This window comes from Cyclopterus lumpus, chromosome 10 (genome assembly GCF_009769545.1).
Source record: "Cyclopterus lumpus isolate fCycLum1 chromosome 10, fCycLum1.pri, whole genome shotgun sequence".
Classification (NCBI taxonomy): Eukaryota; Metazoa; Chordata; class Actinopteri; order Perciformes; family Cyclopteridae; genus Cyclopterus; species Cyclopterus lumpus.
The window spans coordinates 8,642,908-8,656,819 of record NC_046975.1 but is presented as its reverse complement, the minus strand read 5'-3'; the positions used below and the strand labels follow the sequence as shown (position 1 = coordinate 8,656,819).

General features: G+C 44.3%; 1 protein-coding gene across 1 annotated transcript in view; it reads left to right on the top strand.

Moving 5' to 3' along the window:
* The window catches only part of ppp2r2ba (protein phosphatase 2, regulatory subunit B, beta a), a 37,399-nt gene that overhangs the window by 14,213 nt on the left and 9,274 nt on the right, over positions 1 to 13,912 (top strand). Inside the window, 1 exon segment of the mRNA XM_034543263.1 lies at positions 13,415 to 13,512. Coding sequence (XP_034399154.1) covers positions 13,415 to 13,512 — 98 coding nt within the window.

Sequence of the window (13,912 nt, the reverse complement as noted above, 5' to 3'; positions counted from 1 at the left end):
ATAATGACATTTTAAGATCTTAATTGTCCAATTATGTAGACAGCTGTTGTGCTGCATTGCAATGCCAGTTCAATTGCAGTTTCCTAGCAACCAAAGAGGTACAATGCAATGCTTTTCTGTTAAGTGGCACCATTTCCTCTCAGCAACACCAGACTGTATGTTCACATAACACATCTGAATCTGCAATATGTGCGTGCTTCTTCACCTAATGTTCGCAATGCCTTACTGCTTACACCATTGTAATGCAGCAGAAAAAAATCGCAAGTGTGTGTGTTTTGTGATTGGGCACCTACTTATATAGACATCCATATGAGTTGTATCTGTATACCCTCGAGGTGTGTCAGTGCCTAATAAAATAGGCGTGTTGCTGCAAACAAAATCATTTCAGCTGATTAATGATCATCCAACATGCTCCGTCCTGAGCTAATCATTGTACATGCATTCTTTTCAATTAATTAATTATCAAGGGACGTAGAGAGAGGGGGGGAGGCTGGGGGATGGGAAAGGAGAGTCAGGGGGAAAATCCAATCCTGCTGGTCTGAAGTCGCAGAGCAATGAAGCATTAGTCTCATCCTGATGTAATTGGAATGACAATACGAGTAAAGCCCGCTGATTTCAGGACAGCCTCTAGGCTTGATTTAATGCCCTCTCCCAAAACTATAGATCCATCTTTTTATCTTTCTCTCCTTACCCCTCCGCTCTCCTCTCTGTTCCTCCCCCACCCTGCCTTGACTGCCTCATTCACCAGCTACTGCCATGCATCTCCATCTGTACTCTATTAACAGAATAGTCGCTGCATTTAAATATATAATATTTAAAGCCAGAAGGTTATAAACTCTCACAGAGTGCGTATTTTTTCCCCCAGCATTTTATTTACTCCGTATGGCATTTACACACTTGAATGGACGTGTTTTACTCCAACAGAGGTTATGTTTTATTACTGAATTAATATTTTCCAGAGAGGAGAGTCCAAAAGAAAGGGCAGACTAAGCAGGTGCATCCAGGCCAGGGTGCTGCGTCCCCTGACAGATGGACGGCCAGGCAATCCTATTACTCCCATGTGTTTAGCTCCTCTTAATGCCAGGGTTGGTTGCATGGCTAATGGAAGGCAATGCATGTTTGAAGTGAGAATCTCATTCTTGTGAATGATATCTATTTGTTTATTAACTGAAGAGCTCTAAAAGCTGTGGACAGGCAGTGCAAATTATAGCCATGGTGAAATGTGTAGCTCAGCTAGCTTGTCTCACTGAGGGACGTCATATTAAGTCAGCTCAGCCACTAAATAGGCTTTGCAGTTTATCTTTCACAGAGTGATTTCATCCATCTTTGTCTAGCAAAGATGAAGAAAGTGACTTTTTAAAAGTCCCATCACTATTTTTAACAATCTGGATTCAAATTGAGTTGAAATACCCTTTTCATGAAAAGTATTATAGAGCATTCATCACAGCGCAGCATCACATCATTCACATGCCATATTGTGGCATTTATGAGTACCCTGACCTGTCCTGAAGATAGTAATATATGTTGTGCCAGACAAAGACATTTACAATAAACCTGGAAATAAAGGGAGCTAAAGACAGCCTTCAGTACCTAAAATACCTAAAAAACGAATGTACTCTGCGTTTAGTGCTAATAATGTAAGATTAGATGTCATGATTTCCACATATCACAAACCCCTTCTCCTATCCATAGACACTGAAAAATGCTACAGAAGATATGTTTATGGCTTATTTTTGTCTGGAAAACATTTGAAAATCAAACTTTTATACATACCTGTGGGGATTACAATACTGAACTTAAAAGCATGACCACGAGACAGTTGTAAGGATTATTCTTTTACTTGTGTTCAGGCAGGAGTCAAAACCGGGAGATCAATCAACGGGGCAGGCAAATCCAAAAAGGGTCAGGCAGGAATCCTGAAGGAAGGAAGGAAGGAAGGAAGGAAGGCAGGCACAGGAACTAGGGCTGAGCACTTGGCAGTGACACACAAAACAATCTGTCAATAAACGAGGTGCGAGTTTATTGTAAGTCGCTTTGGATAAAAGCGTCAGCTAAATGACATGTAATGTTATGTAATGAGAGTTTAAATAGTGAGGGACTGATGAGGTCATGTGCTGCAGGTGAGATGGATGTGGAGAACCAGGTGAGGGGAATGAGAGCTGATGCTGTGGGAGGATCTGAAATGACAGGAGAGTTAGTAAACAGGCAGGTGGGATGGAAACAATCTAAGGTGTGGTGGAATGTGTGACACAAACCGTTACAAAACATATCTTTTTGGGCATTTCTTTTTCTTTTAGTGGCATCTCTCGTGTTCAAAGGTATCTTCAAGAACTGAATTGCGTATAGAAATGCAATTAACTGTTTAACTTTTCTATTATGTATCATACTCATCTCAAAATATGATTAACTATATGACTCTTCAATAAATGTTGTGATGATTTATCTTTATCACATATTTGTTGGATTAACTGGAGGAAAATAATCAATATTTTAACCTATTTAAACCGGACATTCTCCAGGGGTCGATATAGCCAATTACTGCAATCTCGAACTATGAGGAAATTGCAATGAAGGTGGAGTATAACTGTGCTGTGTGGTCAAATATCTATACCCATGTGTACATGTGTGTGTGCATGTATGCTGCTTGGTATGCAGACAGCGTCTTTTTGCTGCCTGTAGCCCAACAACGGCATCCCCAGGTCAAGCAATTATCACACATCAAGCAAAGCAATTGGGCATGACTAAAATATCATTGCCATGTGATCGTGTCTCTATGTTTAAGGGTGCTAGAGCCTAATTTAACCCACTTTGTCAATACGATCGAGGAGAATTGAGGACACGCTCTCCAATTCTGGTGGCCCCCCGAGCATTTCCTGCAAGCCTGACACAGCAGCTGGCCTGTAGACGCGCCGTGACTGGTCTCCTACCCAGCGGAGTGAGAGACGGGGTGTAATGAGCAAGAGAAGTGAGTTAGCAGAGGAGTACAAGTAGCTGGAGGAAGAGGAAGGGAGCATTAAATGAGCCGTAGGGTGCAGAAACTTGAGGCATAATGAGCGAGGGATCTCAGACCGTGCCTGTATCGACTCACTTGCAAGGTCACGTGAATCAATTAGAGAGTGAATGTTTTTTTCCGGTTAAGGTAGTTGTTCCGAGATGCTTTCCATAGGTATATGAGCCAGGGTGGTCAGATTTTGACTTGGCAGGAAAGACGGGGGGTGGGGGTTAAGAGGAGAGGATGGCATATATGCACAGGGGAATGGGAAAGAGGCAGGGAGGGAGACGGTGATTGATCTCAGGCTCTGGCTCTGAGCTGCATTTGCCACTTATTCCCTCATTATACAGTCAAATATCTCGGTGCCTTTAGCTGCCACCCTAGCCCTTCATCTGTCTGTCCCTCCGCCTCATATTTTACCCCCTCGCCTCCGAACACAATCTGACAACCCTGAACCTCTCATCCATGCCGCTTCATTGTACTAAATCCATTGTTTTCACTGATTTCATTTCAATTTCATCCGGTCTTGCTGCTCAGCTGTAACTTAGTCTTTTGCGAAAGAGGAACGCTCTGTGTTTCTTTTGTGCTTGTAAATCCTGTTTCAATATTGATAGAGATGGGAAGCACCGCTGACCACTCAGTCAGATCCGAGAGGGTCAAGGATGGAAGAGTTTCTCTGCAGATTTCATTAAGGGGGCAGAGGACTGTAAATATGGAAGCATGTGAATCACACGCCCTCGCAGACGCTCGAGCAACCTTCATTATCCTGCTGCATGGATAACGCCCTGTAATGTATTCCAATGGAGATGGAGGTTGGAGGGTGATGGGGTGTAAAATAGCATGTGTAGGAAGGCCCTGTTTGTCAGCAACGAGCTGCCTGCCGCCCTCACATCCCATTAGTACAGTAGCAAAGGATTGAATGTGCAAATGGACCCATGGATTAGAAGAGCTAATGCATTTAGGAGAGGGGGCTCCACAATCTCTTTATTACCGCTGCTGTGTGTGTGTGTGTGCGTGTGTGTGTGTGTGTGTGTGTGTGTGTGTGTGTGTGTGTGCGTGTGTATTGAGGCTCGTGCAGGGGAGATACCCTGTCCCTTTGTGGACTCTTAGAGATTTAGGGTAATGTGAGTAGATAAGGGCAGGGATTCACTGCTCGCACAGCCACACTGATGCACACACACACGCACACACACACACATCAAAGCTTACGGTTTGACCAGAAGAAGGCTTGCTGTGTGCGCTGTTATTAAAACTCAGCATGGAAATTAGATCTTTCCAGTAAGAGGCGCAGACGGCGGCCCTACTAATCTAATTAATCAGCGTCTGGGATTTCTCATTTTCTTCTGCCCTCATTTCTGTCCCTCTTTGTTGCTCACCAGTCTTCTCCCTTACACAACTCATCCTCGTCGCCTCTCTCCTTTGTGTGCCTCTCTGCCCAGATTTCTCTGAATCTGAACTTCACGCCCCATCTCAAGCATTGGGCAGAAATGTGCCATGTCATGAGCCTCCTATAACACGTCTTATAAAGCCTCTGTTGTCCTCTCTCTGTGGGCGGCTGCTCTTTGGGAGGCACAGAAAGTAGGCCCAGTGCTCAATCTGCTGTGAGGATGTGTGGATGCCTCTGCAGCAGGACGGAGGGATGGTGATACAGAGATCCGGGCTTAAGAGGCAACCTGCTACCAGGCCAGAAGGCAGCTGTCGGCTTTCCATGCTTGGACCTTGGAGGTGGTCATCCAGCTGTGAGCGAGCAGAATAGGAACTCTTCCTGTGTGTCGGTGGTTCGAAGGGAGCGTCACATTTGCTGCTCGTGCTTTTTAAAGAGCCAGGCAGCATGGGAGGGGCCCTCCTTCTCTGAAGCACAGCAGCAGCAGAAGCAGCACAGTGGGTACAGTACAGCTCTGCTCTGCTCTGCGCACAGTGAGTCAGCTAAGCTGCCGGGATCACAACCGCCGGTGAATGAATGAGGGAGACAGAGGAGAGAGGAGAGACCCTGCAGTGTTTGGATACGGAGAAGCGAAGGTGGTACTCTGGGGATGCGCGGAGTTGAGAGGCTGACATGGAAATAGTGAAGTGATCGGAGCAAGCTTGTTGACGCATAATCCCGCCCGCCCCGCTGGGAGGGGGCAAATCTAGCTTTCCTAAACTCAAATCCTCCACGAGAGATTTACGAAGTGCGCTGCTGCTGCTGCTGCGGGTTCAGCCACCGTCAGGACACTTATTTTCTCTTTGACCAGCTCTGTAGTGAAAATCAGCATAGTTTTAATATTTTGGCGAGGTGCATCTGTCTCACACGGGCATTTGAAGCGCTATCATTATTAGAGTATTCAATCCACTGTTGGAATCGGCACTGTCACTGCGTCGCGGACGGTGGGCGGTTGGATGCGCCCTGAGGTGTGGACAGGACCTGCTCGTACATCATCCTCATCGTCATCATCATCATCATCATCATAGGTATTTGATCGTGACTGTGTTGATTACACCGGAGATCTGGAGCCATGACAGGCCCCCCGCTGGTCTCACAGCCCGCCTGCTGACGGTACCGGGCAGGATGGGAGCAGGTCTGCCGCTTTCAGGATCCCGAAACAGCCGATTTATAAATGGAGGAGGAGAGTGACACCCGGAAAATCAACAACAGCTTCCTTCGCGACCACAACTATGCAACCGAAGGTATTTAAACAGATGATGTTGGTGGGGAGAAATACTCATTTTTAAGCTCTTTTACCGGCACATGAAATAACATGAGGCTGCAGCTATGGATGCTTTCACAGCAAATAAATCAATGCAAAGGCAGATTAAAGGTATCGGAAACATAATAATATTGAGAAAATATCACATAGGCCTCTATAAATGGCTCAGGTGATACAATTAATATATTATATTAGGCGTTATAGCGACGCTGTTTTCCCCATACCGTGCGTAAATGCGCATTTAATCACCTCAGATACAATATAATATGCGATAGGGCTATTAAAGGAATATTCCGGGCATGTGTCATAAACATGGAGCTTGTAACATAGCGTGTGGTGCCAATAGCAGGAGATGATGAGGTGGCTCTCGTCACGGCTGCTATTTCAGGATGACCATCCTGACCGAGGGGAATCAGGGCTTTAATCTGTGTGGACTATGAGCAGCAATGGGGTAAAGCCTAACCTATTCGGGTTCTGCCGGCTATATATGTGATCAGTTCAAAATAATGCATTACTGATGAAAGAAACGTGTTTTCCTCATTCTGTGTTCACTAGTTGGAATAATTAGACAGAGAAGGTGCCCTAATTTCAAACGGCAGTACAGTTAATTATATCTCTCTCTCACACACACACACACAATGTTTTTTTGTACTGTACATGCTTATAACTGGAGCTTTGAACAATAGCTGTTTTCAGCAGCACCATATATAAGCTGCTCCTGCACGTGCGTGTTTCCTCCTCATTGACCACACATCAGCCCCTTGATGAGCCTGTTAACTAATTGATGCAAAATAGTTCCCTGATGTCAGTTCCACCAATCAGCTCCACCTCTGCCCCACAAACAGCTTAGATCCCTGGTCAACATATAACATTGATTTACCAATATAACATATATATGTATATATATATGTATATATATATATATATATATATATATATATATATATGTGTATATATATGTGTATATATATATATGTGTGTGTATATATATGTGTATATATATACATACATACATATATATGTGTATATATACATATATATATATACATACATATATATATGTGTATATATATGTGTATATATACATATATATATACACGTGTGTATATATATATATTTGGTTCACTGAATACAATAGCTTTATTTTATTATACAGATTGGGTCTAAAGGTTAACTGCTGTTACTGATTATCAGTAAGATAGTAAGAAATTAAACTGTCATACTCAGTGAGAAAACTGACCTGCTTTAAACAGGCCAAACAGGCTGTCATGTGCTAGCGTACATTGCCTCTAAATATATAAAATTACACCTCAATTCTAATTTTGCCAGATTAATACATAATTTCAATCAACTTCTTCTGTGTATATGTCGATGTCGCTTTCTTTCATTAATTGTAATGTAAATATTCGATTTTTTAAAATGTTGTGCTGTATTTAGAATAAAGACAGGTGGTCTTTATTGTTAAGTTTAAACCACAGTTTTATTTGCAGTGCAGTCCGTTTTAATATTTGTCTCTGCAGCACTGGGGCAGCCATCCACTCATTAATTTCAGCATCCTACCTAAGGTTTGAAGATTTTACAAAAAATAAACATATTTCAGTTTAAAATATGAAGAAGCAACTCATAATTAAAACTACCAAATAGCACGTCTTCACAAACGATAAGTAATTTGATGGAATTTAATTGAAAAAGGGGTTTGGAGGGTACATACAGAATGGGTTGTGGGAGGGTTATGTGTGTCTGTAGGAGGGAGGGGGGGGGGGGGGGGGGGGGTTACTGATGCTACTCAGGTTACTGATGCTACTGTAGGTTGGTGAAAAGACAAAGTCAAAGCTCAGAAGACAGTAAATCTCAGTCTCACATTTGATGCTTTCCTCAGAGTTTTTTATTTTCTTAATTTAAATATGGGAGAGCATCATCATTTGCTCCGCTCCTGCTCTTACAGATGATTCCCGTCACCGCTAAACACACAGTCACTGGTTCAGAGCGAGAAGAAGTGAAGTGGGGGTTGGGTTTGGGTGTGATGGATAGCTTTGTTGATGTGTGTGCTGAGATTGAAAAACGGGAGGGATCTTCCTCTTCCAGCTTCTTCCTGTCTCTCTGATTCATTCATTTGAGGAGGAGAAAGTGGCCGAGAGTTACCCAGGGTGTAAAATGCGTCTCCTAAAAGCCAGGACTGGCTGGTCTGCGGCCCATCTGCGCTTTTCAACCAAGGAACTTCTACTTTTGTATTTTTATTGCTGTAATTTACGACTTTTCGTCACACCTCATATACCATGAATGAGTGTGTGTGTGTGTGTGTGTGTGTGTGTTCACACACTCGCTTCCTGTCTCCTAAAGTGGTATGAAGTCCGTCTGAAGCCAAAGCTCATACATCCCAGTATGGGTCCTCATAAATTCACCAAAGTGCACATGCTCCATCAGGCCCGGTCCGTTCAGACCACACACACACACACACACACACACACACACACAGGTCCCAGTGGCGGCGGGTTGGTAAGGATTTCCCTCAGGCCGTGCTTGCCCACAGCAGCAGGACACTTTAATGATGTCACATTTTAATGATGTCACTCATGCTGACCTTTGGTTTGTACCAATCTCATGCCTCAGTGGGTCTGTGGGTGGCTACATTGACTTGGTTTGTATGTGCACACACTGGGAGTAAAGCTGTGCTGATCATCCATAGTTGAAAATAAAAAATAAAAAGTCTTCTCTTAATGTAAACATCATATTCATCATCGTTGTGTAGATGAAAGAAAATGGCATTACAGTCTGATTTGCATTTGCCAGCAGCCTGCAGATGACACGTTGCTAATGGTGATAAAATGGATGGTGCGTGTCACACTGCTGCTGTGTATATCAGTGTGTGTTGAGTCAATGGACTGTTACCCGGCTACAACATGAGCCTCAGCTAATTTTCATAATCTGCACCTTGGATGTCCTTTAATGGATGGAATTGTCAACTAGCACAACACCACTTTGGGTGTCGAAATGTAAATAGCTTCCTCGCTGTGAGGAAGACCCTAACCTAATGTCTGCTTCGGTATTGATTTCTGGTCCTTCACAATTTAGCTACCGGAACAATGACTAAAGATCTATTGGTAGGACATGTAATCCCTTCCACCTTCTCTCTCCTCCCCCCCCCCCGTTTCTCTCATTTCCCCTTGCTGCTTATATGTCTGTCTGATGCGAGTACAAGCTTGTGTGTGATGTGACCCCTCTAGACCTGCTGAATACTGATGCAGTCCCGTAACACAGAGCTCACCGCCTTTACTGCAGCTGCTGATGAGAGCAGAGCACCGCCTATGGTTGCCTGTGCCAAGGCAAATGGCCTGGGGCCACACTTTAGGACCCCGGCATAAAAAGATTTAGCCCAGCGTACCCCCAGGTCCCATCCATTATTCACTGCGAAACACTCAAAACGCCGAAACCCGCCTCGGCACATAGCGCAAGAAAGATAATGTCCTTGTGTGTGTGTATGGGGGTTTGTGTGGGGGTGTCGGGTGCTTAATGGCAAGCTGTGAAGTTGGGGCGAGTCACACTCCTTATTCAGCAGCTGTTTCATCCCCTGATTAGCTTCTTATTAAGTCTGTAGCTCGATGAAAATTTAATGAGAATTATTAAAGAATACCCGTGGTGTTGCTACTGTAGGATGATTGCAAAAAAAAATCCTATATTTCTCAACTGGCTTTTTTTGGTCATTTGAGGCATTACTGCAATAGATACACTATACGTGAGTCAGTCTAGCCGGAAGGGTAAGCAGTGCTTGACCTTTCTGGACTTATAATGGTTGTAACACTTGTACGTTTTCATAGCTAATTCCTGTGTCCTGTCGAGGAAACAGCGTCACTCGGCCTCTTTCATGCTTTGGTGATAAGGTCACTGCAGATACAGGATTTCAGTCTGTACAGCAGCCATCTAATGTTTGATTCACTACAGCCCTGACAACAGGAACATGAAAGGGATTGCACCAAAGCAACACAGACAGACAGACAGAGAGGGAAGACAGCTTTTGTTTTTTTGCTGGATTATAATTCTATGCACCCCCGGTTCCCCACCATCCCCCTACTACATCTTCAATTTCTAAGAGAATACCAAATAACGAGCATCTGAAACCATCTCACTTGGTATTCATGTTCGCACATGCAGGAATCGATCGACGAGTTCACTGCTTTTCACCACGTCTTGTCCGTTTCGCCCTGTCCTGCGTTGTGTCCGCAGTCAGATGTGTGCCACGCCGAAGTGTTAATGAAGTGTGAGAAGTGAAGCAGTAACACGTCTCGCCCAATTCACCCTCAACCCCCTGGAGTGAGGGGATACAGAAAAGCAAGCACACACATCACCAACAAAAGAGAGACTACACGCACACACACACACACACACCACACACACACACACACACACACACACACAACACACAGTCTCATTCTCAAGGGGCTGATCCTGGAGAAAACCAGGTTAATTAGCTTGTTCACTCCGGATTTACAAAGAGTCGTGCTCTTCAGATGAAGAGAGCTGCATTGTGCTCTGTTGCTTTGTGTGCAGCTATTACAGCCTAATAAACCCATACTCATATGGCTGGCCATGTGGACCAGTAGGTGATGGGGTTTATTCAAATTTTTTGATTGATATACATTGTTGTGGTGTGAAAGAAGCCGCTATCGTTCGCCTATTCAGCACGGAAACGGTGAATTGAATTTGCGATACATGGGTGTTCAGATTGATTCATTTTCTTGATTATCATGGGAGGAACAAGGGCGACGAGCGAAAGAGAGTGCGAGAACGGACCTGAATTATCCCCCGGCCTGATCCTTTGACGCAGGCAGCTCAGCACAAGTGCTGTAATCCTCTCCTCTCCACGTCTACGGCTAACAACGCATCTACACGACACCGTGTTGCTCACGTCCCCCTCTACCTGGAATTATTGCTCACCACTTACACAACTAGCTTTCCATGCAGTCAGACCATTTGTGTCTGACTGTCTTACACAACCCTCCAATGCCACAGGATCAAGCCTCAGTTTGTTTATTTGGTGGGGTTTTTTCCACCCCCAACAGGATTACATGTTGTCTAAAGGTTAGCCAGGGTGCTCCTATTTTGGTCTTTGCTGTAGTCTGTACTCATGTATTCTATGGACTTTATCGACCTACTTACCTCCCCAGACTTCCCCCTCTTTTCTTTTCGTGGCCCTTTCTGTTATGCGTGATAGATGTTGCATGCACGGGCGTCTATAATATATTCAATATTCTCACTCCCCGCCCTCTGTTTCTGGCTTTTCATTCCAGAATCAATGCATATCTATGTTTCCATCCAACTGGGTTGAGTCTCGATTCTATATGCATGCCGAAGGGGAGTTATTGCAGGTCAGATTGGTGAACAGAAATAGATAGGAGCCTGTTTATTTCAGTCGTGTACACGCACGCACGCACGCGCACACACACACACACACACACACAGACACAGACACACACACACTCACACACTAGCAGGCTGTCTGTGTTATTACTGGTGATGGATGCGCGTTATCTCGAGTATCCCTCTGATGCATCAAGAAGCGCTGACCTGTCGGTGTCAGACCTGGCTGGCCACAGGATTTATGGGCCTAATCTGGTTATGGTCTGCTGATGAAGCTGTATGTTAGAGAGAGAGAGTGTGGTGGGTGTGTGTTGTGTGTGTGTGTGTGTGTGTGAGAAGGGACACGTGTGATCAGCCGAATCACCAACCTGCTGCTACCAGTTCACTTTGAACTTGCTGATGCTCACGCAATAAAAATCTGATCTGGTGCAAGCAGAATCACGACAGACCACGCCCACCTGCTAGTCAGCTTGTTCATTTAATGAAAGTTATCTGAAAACAGTGTACGTTGCCATTTTAACCAATTCCATCAGTGACTGAGAGTTAATAGATTGCCTTGTCTGCTTTGATACATTTGCATAAGGAAAAACTCATTTCGGGAAGCATTCCATCACGTTATTCGGAAGTTTCAGCTTCATTGCCTCCCACCAATTCTTTATTCAGTGAGATGATTGAAGGACGTATCCGTGTGTAAACTCATTAAATGGCACCCATCAATTACTGTTTCTCCTCAGTGACTTAATGGGTTAATGATGAGGGGAGGAGAGAGGGGGAGACAGAAAAAAAGTATGGAGGACAAAAAGAGAGAGAGAAAGAGAAGAGAGGTTCAAGAATTCCATTCGATTCACAGCAGTGGATTTGGCCTGATGGTGTTGGAAGTGACCATTGTGTGTGTGTGTGTGTGTGTGTGCTGGGGGCCACAGCATATATCTGTGCATGCAGATACAGAAAGAGAGATAACTACAGCGTCTGTGTGTGCAACAACATCAGCGGGGTACTCCGTGGATGTAATTAGGTCAGAATGTGTCTTGTCTGAAACGTTAATTAGTTTCTAGATTCAAATATGATTAGGGTATGTGTCTCCCCCCCCCCCCCGTCAAGCCATTATCAACACATAGACATAAGAATCCCTCTGGTGTCATTCTGGTGTCATTCCCATCAACATTTAAATGAAACAAGGGAAAGACACATACACACACTCATATATTGGACACTTAGTCATTCCCACCATGCACAGCAGCTTCATGTGAAGAGATGAGCCCGTCTACAGAGACTCTATTGTCTGAAGGTGTGTGCTGCATTGAACAGCGCACACTCCCCCAGATGCAGTAGCAGGTTTTCACTCTATTGCAGCACTCTCTCTGTCTGCTGAATTACAGCTAGCATCAGCAACTAAGTCTGAGAGCTATTGGCACGCGCACACACATACACCCCTCCGACTGCCGCTAGAGAAGGAAACGGTCTCCATGGCAACATTCCCCTCTCCTGTTCAGCGCTCCGCCAGTAGCAGGTCCACAGAGGGCGTGGGGGGTACAAAACAACAAGCTCTTTCTCTTTCTCTCTCTCTGTCTAATATTATTGTCACTGTTAAATAGAGGCTAGACTCTGTGTGCTGGGCTGTGTGTGTGTGTGTGTGTGTGTGTGTGGTGTGTGTGTGTGTGTGTCTGTCAGATATTATGCTATGCCTTTTCAGCCCGGGGCTGTATAATAATTACAGTCACCATTAGCCTCTCCTATATCCAAGCAGATGTATGTTTTTGAGGAGCTACCTTAGACTGGGTGTCTGTTATTTACCTTTTGAGGAACTGGAGCTATGCAGATTACATTACAAATCGTTGGCAGTATAATGGAGCAAATATATCATATTGTTACCCTTTCGACTGCACTGCCTAGGTGGAAAGTTAAAACAAAAGTGTGCGACACATGCATGGACATACATCAGCTGCAAAACGTGAATGGTGTAAAGGTTTAGTTTCTAATGAAGGAGCAGGAGAGTCACTGAGCACCACGGGGGTCTTGCAGCTGGGAGGAGAGAGGTGAAAGGCATTATTAGTGTGCAGCAGCGTCCTTTAAAAAGCAGGAGTTCAATTAAATGAGACAAATTGGCTCACTTCAGTCAGACGAGGGTCTTGAATTAGTTGATATCATGCAGTGACTCATTCCTAACCCCTATTACACCAAAGTAGGGTTTCTGGTGCCTGGAGAGTCCCTCTGTGATTGTGTCTCGAGATTCCCCCTCCCTTCCCCTGACATGCTTCTTTTTCACTCTCCCAGATCTCACTGAAAGGTCTTTCTTTCTGTTTGACTGATACCTTGACAGCTTTGTGTACGTCCACACTGACATTTTCTCCCCCTCTCTGCTCTGCTTCCTGTGTTGCAGCTGACATTATCTCAACGGTTGAGTTTAACTCATCGGGGGAGCTGTTGGCCACCGGGGATAAAGGAGGCAGAGTGGTTGTCTTTCAGAGGGAGCAGGAGGTAGGAAATGCCAACAATGCAACACTAATTATGCCGCCCTTCTGCTGAGAGGATTTGACAGCCTTAAAACAATAAAGTTGAGTTTTTTTGCTTTAAGTTAACTAGCTAGTAAAAGGGTTTATTTGAAAAAGATAGCTAGTTGTAGATTCAGCAGTAAATATCAAAAAACCACAAACAACAAAAATAATTTGAGACTCAAGAAGCTTCGGTGGGGCCATCATTACAAACTCATGTTACATGATGGGGCATTGCTTAAAACCACCTAAATGTAGTCTGATTTACAGTTAAGATGCAAAGGTTTCCAATGGTACCAACTATGCCATGCTGAATAACAGAGAAATATGTGCAGATGTACATTGTACATCTGCACATATTTAATTTAATTTAATGGACATAAAGA